This window comes from Panthera pardus, unplaced genomic scaffold, assembly GCF_024362965.1.
Source record: "Panthera pardus isolate Hobbes unplaced genomic scaffold, ASM2436296v1 HiC_scaffold_17, whole genome shotgun sequence".
In the NCBI taxonomy this organism is placed as follows: Eukaryota; Metazoa; Chordata; class Mammalia; order Carnivora; family Felidae; genus Panthera; species Panthera pardus.
The window spans coordinates 103,551,271-103,564,399 of record NW_026526732.1 but is presented as its reverse complement, the minus strand read 5'-3'; the positions used below and the strand labels follow the sequence as shown (position 1 = coordinate 103,564,399).

The 13,129-nt window shown below is 35.2% G+C and overlaps 2 protein-coding genes across 2 annotated transcripts in view; both read right to left on the bottom strand.

Annotated features, from left to right (window-relative positions):
• DEFB114 (defensin beta 114) overlaps positions 1-7,145 on the bottom strand; it is a 29,449-nt gene extending 22,304 nt beyond the window's left edge. The window contains exon 1 of the mRNA XM_019456688.1: positions 7,136-7,145. Within this exon, the coding sequence (XP_019312233.1) occupies positions 7,136-7,145 (10 nt within the window). The remainder of the gene's footprint in view (positions 1-7,135) is intronic.
• A 90-nt stretch (positions 7,146-7,235) lies between these two features.
• On the bottom strand, positions 7,236-8,284 carry DEFB113 (defensin beta 113). Its single transcript, XM_053905312.1, has 2 exons — positions 8,227-8,284; positions 7,236-7,462 (listed from the first exon to the last, which is right to left on the bottom strand). The coding sequence occupies exons 1-2, from the start codon at positions 8,282-8,284 to the stop codon at positions 7,236-7,238; spliced, it is 285 nt and encodes a 94-aa protein (XP_053761287.1).
• Between the last annotated feature and the right edge of the window lie 4,845 nt (positions 8,285-13,129).

Genomic DNA, 13,129 nt, shown 5'->3' with positions numbered 1-13,129 from the left:
TTATTATTTCTCTTCTTCTGCTCGGTTTGGGGTGTCTTTGCTGTTCTGCTTCTATTTCCTTTAGGTATGCTGTTAGATTTTGTATTTGGGATTTTTCTTGTTTCTTGTTTCTTGTTTCTTGTTTCATTGATTGCAATGTATTTTCCTCACAGGACTGCCTTTGCTGCATCTCAAAGCGTTTGGATTGTTGTATTTTCATTTGTTTCCATATATTTTTTAATTTCTTCCCTAATTGCCTGGTTGACCCATTCATTCTTTAGTAGAGTGTTCTTTAATCTCCATGCTTTTGGAGGGTTTTCCAGACTTTTTTCTGTGGTTGATTTCAAGTTTCATGGCATTGTGGTCTGGAAGTGTGTATGGTATGATCTAAATTCTTTTATACTTATGAAGGGCTGTTTTGTGACCCAGTATGTGATCTATCTTGGAGAATGTTCCATATGCACTTGAGAAGAAAGTATATTCTGTTGCTTTGGGATGCAGAGTTCTAAATATATCTGTCAAGTCCATCTGATCCAATGTATCATTCAGGACCCTTGTTTCTTTATTGATCCTGTGTGTAGATGATCTATCCATTGTTGTAAGTGGGGTATTAAAGTCCCCTGCAATTATCACATTCTTATCAATAAGGTTGTTTATGTTTGTGATTAATTGTTTTGTATATTTGGGAGCTTCCGTATTTGGTGCATAGACATTTATAATTGTTATCTCTTCCTGATGCATAGACGCTGTAATTATTATATAATGCCCTTATTCATCTCTTGTTATAGCCTTTAATTTAAAGTCTAGTTTGTCTGATATAAGTATGGCTACTCCAACTCTCTTTCGACTTCCAGTAGCATGATAGATAGCTTTCCATCCCCTCACTTTCAATCTGAAAGTATCCTCAGGTCTAAAACGAGTCTCTTGTAGACAGCAAATAGATGGGTCTTGTTTTTTTATCCATTCTGATACCCTATGTCTGTTGGTTGGAGCATTTAGTCCATTTACATTCAGTGTTATTATTGAAAGATATGATTTTAGAGTCATTGTGATGTCTGTAGATTTCATGCTTATAGTAATGTCTCTGGTACTTTTTTGTCCTTGCAACATTTCACTCACAGAATTCCCCTTAGGATCTCTTGTAGAGCTGGTTTAGTGGTGATGAATTCCTTCAGTTTTTGTTTGTTTGGGAAGACCTTTATCTCTCCTTCTATTCTGAATGACAGATGCTGGATAAAGGATTCTCGGCTGCATATTTTTTCTGTTCATCACATTGAGGATTTCCTGCCATTCCTTTCTGGCCTGCCAAGTTTCAGTAGACAGATCCGTCATGAGTCTTATCAGTCTCCCTTTATATGTTAGAGCATGTTTATCCCTAGCTGCTTTCAGAATTTTCTCTTTATCCTTGTATTTTGCCAGTTTCACTGTGTTACGTTGTGCAGAAGATAGATTCATGTTACGTCTGAAGGGAGTTCTCTGTGCCTCTTGGATTTCAATGCCTTTTTCCTTCCACAGATCAGGGAAGTTCTCAGCTATGATTTGTTCAAGTACACCTTCAGCCCCTTTCTCTCTCTTCTTCTTCTGGAATTCCTATGAAATGGATATTGTTCTGTTTGAGTGCATCACTTAGTTCTCTAATTCTCCCCTAATACTCCTGGATTTTTTTTATCTCTCTTTTTCTCAGCTTCCTCTTTTTCCATAATTTTATCTTCTAATTCACCTATTCTCTCCTCTGCCTCTTCAATCTGTGCTATGGCTGCCTCCATTTTATTTTGCACCTCATTTATAGCATTTTTTTAGCTCCTCTTGACTATTTCTTGGTCCCTTGATCTCTGTAGCAATATATTCTCTAAGGTCCTCAATGCTTTTCTCAAGCCCAGCGATTAATTTTATGACTATTATTCTAAATTCTTGTTCCATTATATTGCTTAAATCGTTTTTGGTCAATTCGTTAGCTGTCACTACTTCCTGGAGTTTCTTTTGAGGAGAATTCTTCCATTTCGTCAACTTGGGTAGTTCCTGCGGTGGCTCCAAACTGCAGGGCACTTCCCCTGTGCTGTCCGGAGTAACTTGTGTTGGTGGGCAAGGCTGCAGTCAGACCCGATGTCTGCCCCCAGCCCACCACTGGGGCGACAGTCAGACTGGTGTGTACCTTATCTTCCCCTCTCCCAGGGGCAGGACTCACTGTGGAGTGGTGTGGCCCCTGTCTGAGCTGCTTGCACACTGCCAGGCTTGTGGTGCTGCTTTGATGGGATCTGGCCATGTATGTATTAGACGGGGTGGATCCGCAAGGTGCACAGGGGCAGGAGGGGTAGGCTTAGCTCTCTTTGCTATCGTGATCCCCTGTGGGAGGGGCCCTGAAGCACCAGGAGGGAGGCAGACCCGTCAGAGGGATGGATCCACAGAAGCAGAGCTTTGGGTGTTTGCACAGTGCAAGCAAGTTCAAAACCCATTCATTTTTTAGTAGGATGTCTTTAATCTACAAATACATATGGTTTTTCCAAACTTTTCTTGTGGTTTGTTTCAAGTTTCATAGTGTTGTGGTCTGAAAATATGCATGGTATGAAAATATCAATCTTTTTGTACTTGTTTAGGGCTGACTTGTGACCCAGGATGTGATCTATTCTGGAGATTGTTTCATGTGCACTTGAGAAGAATGTGTATTCTTCTGCTTGAAGATGAAGTATTCTGAATATATCTGTTAAGTTCATCCTGTCCAGTGTGTTATTTAAAGCCTTTGTTTCCTTGTTGATTTTCTGTTTAGAGGATCTGTCCCATTGTTATAAGTGGGGTGTTAAAGTCCCCTACTATTACGGTATTATTATTAATGAGTTTCTTTATGTTTGTGAGTAATTGATTTATATATTTGGGTGCTCCAAATTGAAGGAATAAATATTTACAGTGATTAGATCTTCTTGGTGGATTGATTCCTTAATTATGATATAATGCCCTTCTTCCTCTTTTGTTACAGTCTTTGTTTTAAAATGTAGACATAGATATGGCTACTCCAGCTTTCTTTTGACATCCATTAGCATGATAAATGGTTCTGCATCTCCTTACTTTCAATCTGCAGGTGTCTTTAGGTCACGTATGTATTTCTAGTTTACAGCAATGTAATTTTTATATTTTTCTGTATCAAAGGTATTACTTATTAGTTTACCTTCATTTTTAGATTCCTTAGATTTACTGTATAGACATTTACTGTATAGAATCATGTCAAGTGAAAATAAGTTTGTTTGTTTTTAATTTATAATCTACATGCCTTTGTTTATTTTTCCTGTTGTACTTTCTAAGATTCTCTTACAACTTGGAATTCAGGTGGTGAAAGTGATTATTCTTACCTTGTCCTTGATTTTAGAGGAAATGCATTCAATCCCATCTTTGACCATAAGAATGATGATAGCTGTAGGTGTTTCATAGATGTCTTTTTCAGGTTGGGACTGTTCCCTTCTATTTATGGTTGCCAAGACTTTTTATCATAAATGGTTATGACATTTATTTGTTTGCATCTTGTGAAATAATGATTTCACAAAGCAGATCCTTTGACCCCCACGAAGTATTGAGATGTCTATAGCTATAGTTATCTGCTTCAGTGCAATCTCAACAAAGATCTTGGGACAGCAGCACCATGCTAAGCTGTTTCTGGAATCCTACTCATAGAGTCTATGAGATAATAAAGGTTTTAAGGTTTTACCTCTTGCAGTAATTTGTTATGCAGAAAAAAATCAATGTAATATCCTGTCTTATATTCTCTGTCCTTTAATTGTCATGTTTACATTTAATGTGCACACTTATTGAAATTATAATATGGTTTTGTTTAAAATTGCCACATTGTTGGGGCACCTGGGTGACTCAGTCACTTGAGTGTCCAGCTCTTGATTTCAGCTCAGGTCATGATCTCACATTTCATGAGTATGAACACTGCTCAAACAACCCTACTCTAAGCACAGAGACTGCCAGGGATTTTCTTTCTCCCCTTCTCTCTCTTCCCTTCTCTTCCCTCTCAAAAATAAATTTTAAGGCAAACAAACAAAAAACTGCCACCTTGTTATTTGTTTTCTGTTTTTTCTCCCTGACTTTGTTCCCTTTCCCTTTCTTTATCTGTATATTTTTTATGATTACATTTTATCTACCCCATTGGTTACATATATTTTTGTTCTTCTTCAAAGTTTATAATATAGCTTTCTAACTTTCATTATAATGTAAGTCTTACAATTCTATACTAATATTTCCTCTTTCCCATAATTCATAATGTGGGCTATTCTCATTCTTTGTGCAATGCAATCAACTGCACAATATATTATTACTTTTCTTTTAAGCAGTAAATTATCTTTAATAGAGATTAAATACTGAGGGAAAGAATATTTTACATTTACCCACAAATGTACAAATTCCATGGTCAGTTTATTCCTTTTTGTAGATCCAAATTTCTGTCTTGCATACACTACTGTTACTGAAAGAATGTTGTATATTTCTCAGGAAAGGTCTTCTGACCTTTATCATGTTATAGCACGACTTCATACTTCATTCCATTTTTTGCCAAAATAATATTCCATTGTATGGGTTTTCTACACAAGTTTATCTATCTATCAGTTTATAAATATTTGGGTTGTTTTCACCTTTGGCTGTTATGAATAATGCTGCCATGAACATTTGTGTGCAAGTTTTTCTATTGACATTTTTAATTTCTCTTGCATATATATCTGAGAGTAGGATTGCAGAATCAAATGTAAACTCCAGCCTTAACTGTTTCAGGAACTGGCGGAATATTTTCCCAACTGTTTGTGCCAATTTACATCCGCACTAGCAGTGTATGAGAGTTCCAATTTCTTCATATCATACCCAACATTTGTTTATGTGTTTTATGTTCCTTATACCTCTTTTAACCGGTGGGAAGTGGTAACTCATTGTGGTGCTGATTTCCATTTCCTTGATGGCTATTAAGGTTAAACACCTTTCCATATGCCTGTTGAACATTTGTATATCCTCTTTGGATATACTTTGGAGAAATGTCTATTCAACTCCGCTGTCCATTTTATAATTGGATTAGAGTGTTTTTATTATTGAGTTGTAGATACTCTATATATTCACAGCTACGTTTGATAAGAAGGCTGCAGATTGTCAAGGCTACTTGTGGAGCTGAGGAAAGTTGGAAAGTAATGAATGGGACAGTTTAACTGCCACAAAGTTAGCTGTTTTTATTGAGATTCAGAATGTTTTGTTTTGTTTTGTTTTGGTTTGGTTTGGTTTGGTTTGGGTTGGTTTCTTTTTAAGTTTTTTAACGTTTATTGATGTTTAAGAGACAGAAAGTTACAGAGCATGAGCGGGGGAAGAGTAGAGAGAGAAGGAGACACAGAATCTGAAGCAGGCTCCAGGCTCTGAGCTGTCAGCACAGAGCCCAACACAGGGCTCGAACCCAAGAACTGCAAGATCATGACCTGAGCCGAAGTTGGCTGCTTAGCCAACTGAGCCACCCAGGTGCCCCTGTGGTGGTTTTTGTTTTGGTTTGGTTTGGTTTGGTTTTTGTTTTTTTAAATAAATAAATGCTTCTTGGATTTTTGCAAATCTGTGGTTAATTTGGATAGCTCTCGAAAAATTGATTTCTTGTCACTGTTTTGCTGCTTTATGAAGGGAAAGAATTCTGAATCTTTTTATCTCATCATTTCAGAAATCTTGTCTATGCTTCATTATGTATTTTTTCTTTTTTCTTTTTTAAAAACGTTTATAGTTTAGAAGTTATACACACTTTTAGTTAGTATTACTGTGCTACCCTGAAACTTTGTGGTTTAAAACAGAAACCATTTTATTATGTTCATTGATTCTGTGGATCAAAAGTTAACACAGAGCATAGTAGGTATGTGTGACCTCTTTTCTTCTCTATCTGAGACCTCATCTGGGAAGATATGAAGGCTGGGAGTGAGTTCTCATTGGCTAGCTTCTCCTTCTTACTCTCTTATGGAATCCAACTCCATCCAATCCAATTTAATGTTTATTGGATTTTATGCAATTCCTTTAAATGCTATTCTTTAGGATTTTGGCTTTTTTTCTTCTTATCAATCTGTAATCGTCTTTTGGGTGATTTTATCTCATTGCTTCAGTTAATGGCTCCTGAAATCTATATTTGAAGCACATTTTTCTTTCCCAAACTTCACACCTGTATATGGCCAAAAAGTCTAAGCTCAACATGTCATAAATGTTCCTTTCCAAATCTATGTCTTTAGCTCTGTTTCCTAATGAATGATCACATTGTTCGGCAGTTTCTCCAAGTAAGAAAACTCGGAATTATCCTCTCGTCTTAATCCCCAAGTTCATTGGACTTCTTTCATTTTCTTTAAATCAGAATTCTCACCTAAATTTTTATATTTTTCCAGGTATGTGCTATAGCTATGGATAAAAAAATACACTCAGTGGAGACTTTAAATTCTACACATCAAGTATTTGTTGATGGAAATCTTTACAATTCATAAGAAAGTCATGTCAACATTAATTCAATATTATGGTAGAATTAATGTGGGAAGTGGAAAACCAGAAATACAATGAGTTCACTGAAGATGGGGACAGGATAGAAGTATTAAATACTGAATTATAAGATGCAGAAGTTAGAGAAAATTCTTAAGAACCAGAAGAGAAGACCTTGAAATGGCTGCCTATGTTCAGAATTAATTATGATACAAGGTTAGCTCTAGAATTATAAACGGTTTTTCTTTGTTTTCTTCAGACATTTTTGTATTCTTCCAAATTTTTTTTAACACTTTATGGTAAGAAAAAAAAATGCTTTAAACAATGTTTTTAACTTCCTTTTATTCTCATCACATTTTACTCCCTATTGAGTTTTGTTTGATTGTTCTTACTCATAATTATACTACTAATACTTCCTTTTTATGTGTTAAGGTATTTATGACTTTGTGTCTAGAGACTCAAGCACATTTTTGCTGCAATTATGAAAAAGTAGCATAAATCATGACTGATGACTGACACCTAAAAGATCATGGGAAATAACTAGGCTACTGCACAGGGTAAATAAACACGCCAGAGATAAATAGAAGTATGAAAGATGCAAGGCATTTGTCATGTGGATAGAGAAGAACTTCAGCCAGTTTTAAAAAACAGGCTAACCCTCTTTATTCCTCTTGTACTAACCTAACATTGAACTTACTAGCTGCCATGATATAGTTGTGTAATCCAGAAAGCCAAAAGACACTCACGTGAAAATAGATTCAAAAAAGTAAGAAAGTTCATTTTTATTAATAGTGGTGTTACAATTTAATTTTGTGTGGTATAGTGGACTTATCATTTACTCTGTATGAACTAGTAGTGATGTGTTTAGTGACTGGCTTTTGGTAGTCCCGTACAACACAGCAGGGCTCAGTATTGCAGTAATTATATATGTATTCCCAACTGTTGCATGAAGTCTTGCAGGCACCACGGACAAGGTAACATTCTCTTTTTCTGTCTACATCTTCTTCTGTTTTTTTCTGTGAAACTAAGAAAAAGTATCTATGATCATAAATACAAATTTAATCCCCTTGCATAGATAGCTGGATAGATAAATAAAGCTGTTTCAAGTATAGAATGAAACCATCTTGTTTCTAAAATCATGTCCAGACAACTGTATTAAAAAGATAGATTTTATCCCCTACACATTTTTACAATATGAATATTTATCCAACAATATTTCTTTTGCCTAGCTTTTAAAAAAATAGAATATCATTAAATATCTAATCTGCGCATGCTTCCTCAAGAGTAAAGTGAAAAGGATGTGGAAAAAATAGTCTACCTGTTTTGTGTTCTAAATAGCCATCCACCTCCAACATCCCCTCTCTCCCACAAGTTACTGGACCAGTTGTAGAAAGCTTAATTTGACAACAGCTATAGTATTAGTTCATTAAATTACATTTAAAAAGAGAAGGCAGTAGGAAGTGTGTAAGAAGTCATAGTCTCATCAAACAAAATAACAAACATTTAATTCTTAATTCTACATCTTGGGAATTTTTCTTTTTTCTTTTTTCTTTTTCTTTTCTTTTCTTTTCTTTCTTTTCTTTCTTTTTTTTTTTTTTTTTGCCTTTATCCTCTCAACTGTCAGTTCCACTCATTTCTTCTTTCATGCAAAAGAGAGTCAATTGCATTTTAAGTTCATGTAGAATCTCCTAACAATTTACTTGTTTTTTTTTTCTTTTCTTGCCAGAGTAAAGCATTTATAAAAAAGCATTTTGTTCTTCCCTCCTTTTCCCTATTAGCAAATATTACCTGATGGACCACAGGACACAGTGAAGACAAAGGTCAGGAAAATACAAAGTATCTTCATTGTTGATTGTTACTTCGGTGAAGTTGAGGTAGACGTCAAAATGTCTGAGGGTTGTGCTATTCTTTGATAAAAGATAGATGAACTCTTGTTTTTATAGCCTTCTCAGAGTGATTACCATTCTGATTAATGCTGCCTTTCAAGATTGAGCACATATTCATGTATTGTGTAATAGCAACAAACAGAATAGTGGACTTAGATCTGTTATGACCTCAACGAGCCAAATGTGAACTCATTTTCAGTTATACAAGAAATAGTAGGGTGAAAGTCATTTTAATTTTTTTAAATGTTTATTTTTTTTTATTTTGAGAGACACAGAGAGAGCAGGGGAGGGGCAGAGAGACAGGAAGGGAGAAAATCCCAAGCAGGCTTTGTGCTGTCAGTGCAAAGCCTGACATGGAGCTCAATCTCACAACCGTGAGATCATGACCTGAACTGAAATCAAGAGTTGGCTACTTAACTGACTGAGTCACCGAGGTGCCCCTAAATTTTTTATTTGAAAGTATATAATCAACCTTACCTATATTTTCAGTCCCATGCTTTTTTGAGTGTCTATTATGTGCCAGGCATACAGTGTTCTAGCATTTTATATAGATTAAGTAAGTAGCTTAATCTTCATGACAAATTCTATGACACAGGAACTTCTTGTTTTCCAGTTAAGGCACAAAGGGGTTATGTAAGTGCTTCAAATCAGACACGTAGTGGCTGGTAAAGCACAGGTGGACTCCAAGCTAATGTGATGCCAGCGTCTATACTCACTTTTTCCACTCTCATAACTGAGTAAGTAAAAGGGTGTTTATCATGTGAAGTTATTCTCTGTATACATGGCCTACCCCAGACAGTTTCTGGGATGCAATTTTTCTATAAAAAGAAGATAGTTCTATAACATAGTTTTAGCACTATTACATTAAAAATTACCATAGTGATTCTATAAGAATAATAATTCCTTACATGTGGTAACTTATTCATAGGGCTTCGTCATTCATAGGGGAAAGCAGTGTGCTAAAAGTTGAAAGAGCCCTGGATTTAGAGACAGAAATAATCCTGGCTCCTGGCTCTTCTGTTTACTAGCTATAGATTTGAGACCAATATTCACTAACTGAACCCCAAGATTCTCTCTTTGAAGCCTGGATTGGTAAAACCAGTTATATTTAGAGGTTTAAGGTAAGAATTAAATATGACCTTTATAAGATAAGTTACATATACATATAAATACTTTGGCTGGATGTGAAAATCCAAAAAGATATATCCTTACAACTTAATGATTTATGTTCTAACTCTCTCTGTCATTGGGGAAAAACAAATTATAAGGATAGTCTATAATCTGGGTTTTAAAAGTAATCTAGTTTGTTAATTCTCTGCTTCATTTCTTACCAAAAGGTGCTTATATATTTACGGATACATCATGGAAAATCTATTTTCTTAATATCTTCTTACTAAACACACCAAAAAAGACACCTTATTTATTTATTTATTTATTTATTTATTTACTTATTTATTTATTTATTTTTCTTCAATTAGTGTTTTTCTATTTTTTAATAATTCATTTATTTTTTTAATTTACATCCAAGTTAGTACAACAATAGTGTAACAATGATTTCAGGAGCAGATTCCTTAATGCCCCTTACCCATTTAGCCCATCCCCCCTCCCATAACTCCTCCAGCAACACTGTTTGTTCTACATAATTAAGAGTCTCATATTTTGTCCCCCTCCCTGTTTTTGTATTATTTTTGCTTCCCTTCCCTTATGTTCATCTGTTTTTATTAAAGTAATCATATGAGTGAAGTCATATGATATTTGTCTTTCTCTGACTAATTTCACTTAGCCTAAAACCCTCCAGTTCCATCCATGTAGTTGCAAATGGCAAGATTTCCTTCTCAAAAAAGGACACTTTAAACTGCCGGAGATTTACTAGGACCTATTGTATATAAGCAGAACTAACTAACAGATGTGAAAAATAGAATAAAAAAATAATGAAATATGAAAACACATTAGCATAGTGATGGCATGAATAAGAAGATGACCTAGCTCATACATTATAGCTGTGTCCATTCCATCCGTCTAAAGTAAGCCACTCCTATCAGGCTGGACATCAGCCAAACTCTTATAGATTGGATAGTCTTCTTTTCTCTCTTTGTTGAAATGTGCCATTGTACCTAATGACATGTGAATCACACAAAACAAAGACAAGAATCTGAATGATTCTTGTCTCAATTCTAGCAAGGAAGTAATAGAAGTAGAACCAAACTAGATGCATAGGAGAGAACATATTGATTTATTGCTTAAAATAAATGTTGTAGGTCTTTATTTGAGACAGATCCAGATTCTAGATTTCTACTAATAAAAAAAAATTGTTTTTAGGGAGAAAGACAGAGACAAAGTATGGAGAAAAAGACAAAAATGGGATTGCAAGTAGTGATTAAGAAAAAGAGAAGATAACAGACGGGTTATGATTTTTTTATTTTATTATTTTTATTTTATTTTATTTTTTTAAGGGGGAGAGAATTGACCTGAGGTATATGAACCAAACGGTAAGATGAGTAACTCCAACATACTTTCTCTTAAGTAAGAATTTTGGATTCTTAGATGAGAAAATGTCTTTACTTTTTTTTTTTTTTTTTTTACAAGGTTAGATGATTAAAGCTAATAATTATATGTTTCAAAGCCACAGATCAGGACCCTTGAAGTTGTAGGTTCTTGGTGAAAAGCATGTGGCTAGGCTTTAGGGATTTGATGTTGATATGCGCTCACCAAAGGAGCATTTCCAGGCCAAGGCCTATGTGTTGAGAATGCTAGAAAAGTGTATGATGTTAAGAAGAGAGCAGGTCAAGAGAAAATAAAAATGAAATGCTATTTTCCTACAGGAGTTTGCCATAAAAACTTGGCACTTTATACCACTCTGCATAAAGCCTTGATTTGTTGCTCTGGCACTGAGGCTTAGCTTTCACATTCCAGGAAATAAGAGCCTACAACAGCACTAAGGTCTCTTTCATTGGAAAACTATGATGCCATTTCCATTCTTGGTTCTTCACTACCAGACACCATGAATTATTTTGCCACCAACCCCCAAAATTCTATATTTCATTTCACTGATGGCTTCAAAGCTTAATTTTATACACTAGTGGGCAGATTGATTGGCACTTTTGGAAATTTTCAAATTGGTAAGAATCATAAAACCTCTTTACAGATGAGGACAAGGAGAATTAAATTACTAAAAACCAAAAGATTGCTTAGTCAGTGGCTGGATCTTCTGCTACATTTTCTACATCTTTCCACTATAAAAAGCTCTTATGCCAGCTGTATTAATTACTGATGGTTCATACATTGAGAAGCCATGAGTCCCAGAAGCTTAGCCTCTCTGTCCTGTCTGATCCTGCTGCACTTTGAAAACATCTATTAAATGCTTATTATGTGCAAGGCACTTTTCTGTGTAATTGATAAGCAGAGTGTGTTTAAATATCATGAAAGCCCTAGAAAGTAGGAATAATCTTTAGCCCCATTTTCAGATACAAGGAAACTGGCACATAGAGACTTAAGGAACTTATCCAAAGTCAACCACTAACTAGTAAAGTTGTCAGAATGAAATTGAAAATGGTCTACTTTTAGAGCCCACACTCTAAACCATTATTATTATGCAGGAACTTTGTAGAGAAAACACTCATGGGAGATTATTTTTAGGAGAATCTAGAGAAACGTTGGAGAATAGCAGAAACTGGTCTTTCCTTTCATCCCAGCAACTATCTTTCCAACCAAATCCGAGTCTCCCTTGACATTTTAAGGAGTAGAGGAGACCATGGCCTGTTATGAATTCTCACCGAGGATGAGTCAAAAACAAGTTCTCATGCAGAACTCTGGTGCAACTTGCAGCTATTGTTCTATAGTAAGCCATAAATGGCTGTGAAAGGCAACGGTATAAATTTTATTTATTTATTCATTTTTACGTTTTTATTCAAATTCCAGTTAGTTAACATACAGTGCAATAATAGTTTCAGGTGTACAATGTAGTGATTCATTACTTGCATATATCACCTAGTGTTCATCACAACCAGTGCACTCCTTAATCCCCATTGCCTATATAGCCATCCCCCCCTCCTCTGGTAACCATCAGTTTGTTCTCTATTGTTAAGAGTCTTAAACTTTAAATTTTCAGTCAACCTTAAAGATAACTATTAGAATATATGGTCCCATGAGATAATGCTATCCAGTATCTGTTGGCTTGTATGCTCTGTCTTGATCTGGAGGACAAATTTATAGTTTACCAAACATTTTTTGTACTAACCCATTACTCAAGAATCATCTTTCAAAAAAATGACCACATATATGATTTAGAAATATTAACCTGAAACTGTTTCCAGTAACCATTGCTTAAACAATGCTTAAGGTGTTTAAGCAATACTTGCTTAATGAAAATATATTTCTTATTGTTAGTGATGCCTCCTCTTAATATGTGTTTATTAGACCATCACTGAATTTAATGGTTATAGACCAACGGCATTCTGTAACTGTCAGAATGTGCTTATTACTTTCTGGTATTATATATCAGTGAGCTATCTCACACTAAGGATGTGGTAGGGTCTCCACCCCAGGGGAAAAAAAAGAAAAAAAAAAAAGAAAAAAAAAAAAACCTCAAGATAACCTGGCTATGCACATACATGACAACATCCTTCATGAGCTTATAACATGAGACCACTTAATCAGACTACATGTTTGTGTGTGTTACCATATATGAGAGACAAAGAAGTAGAAAATACATATAAAAACTACACCACGTGGCATTCAGCTCTGTTTTTTGGGTGCGAATCCAACTGAGCAGTGCCAGCAGGAATAAAGTTGCTTCCTGGAAAGAA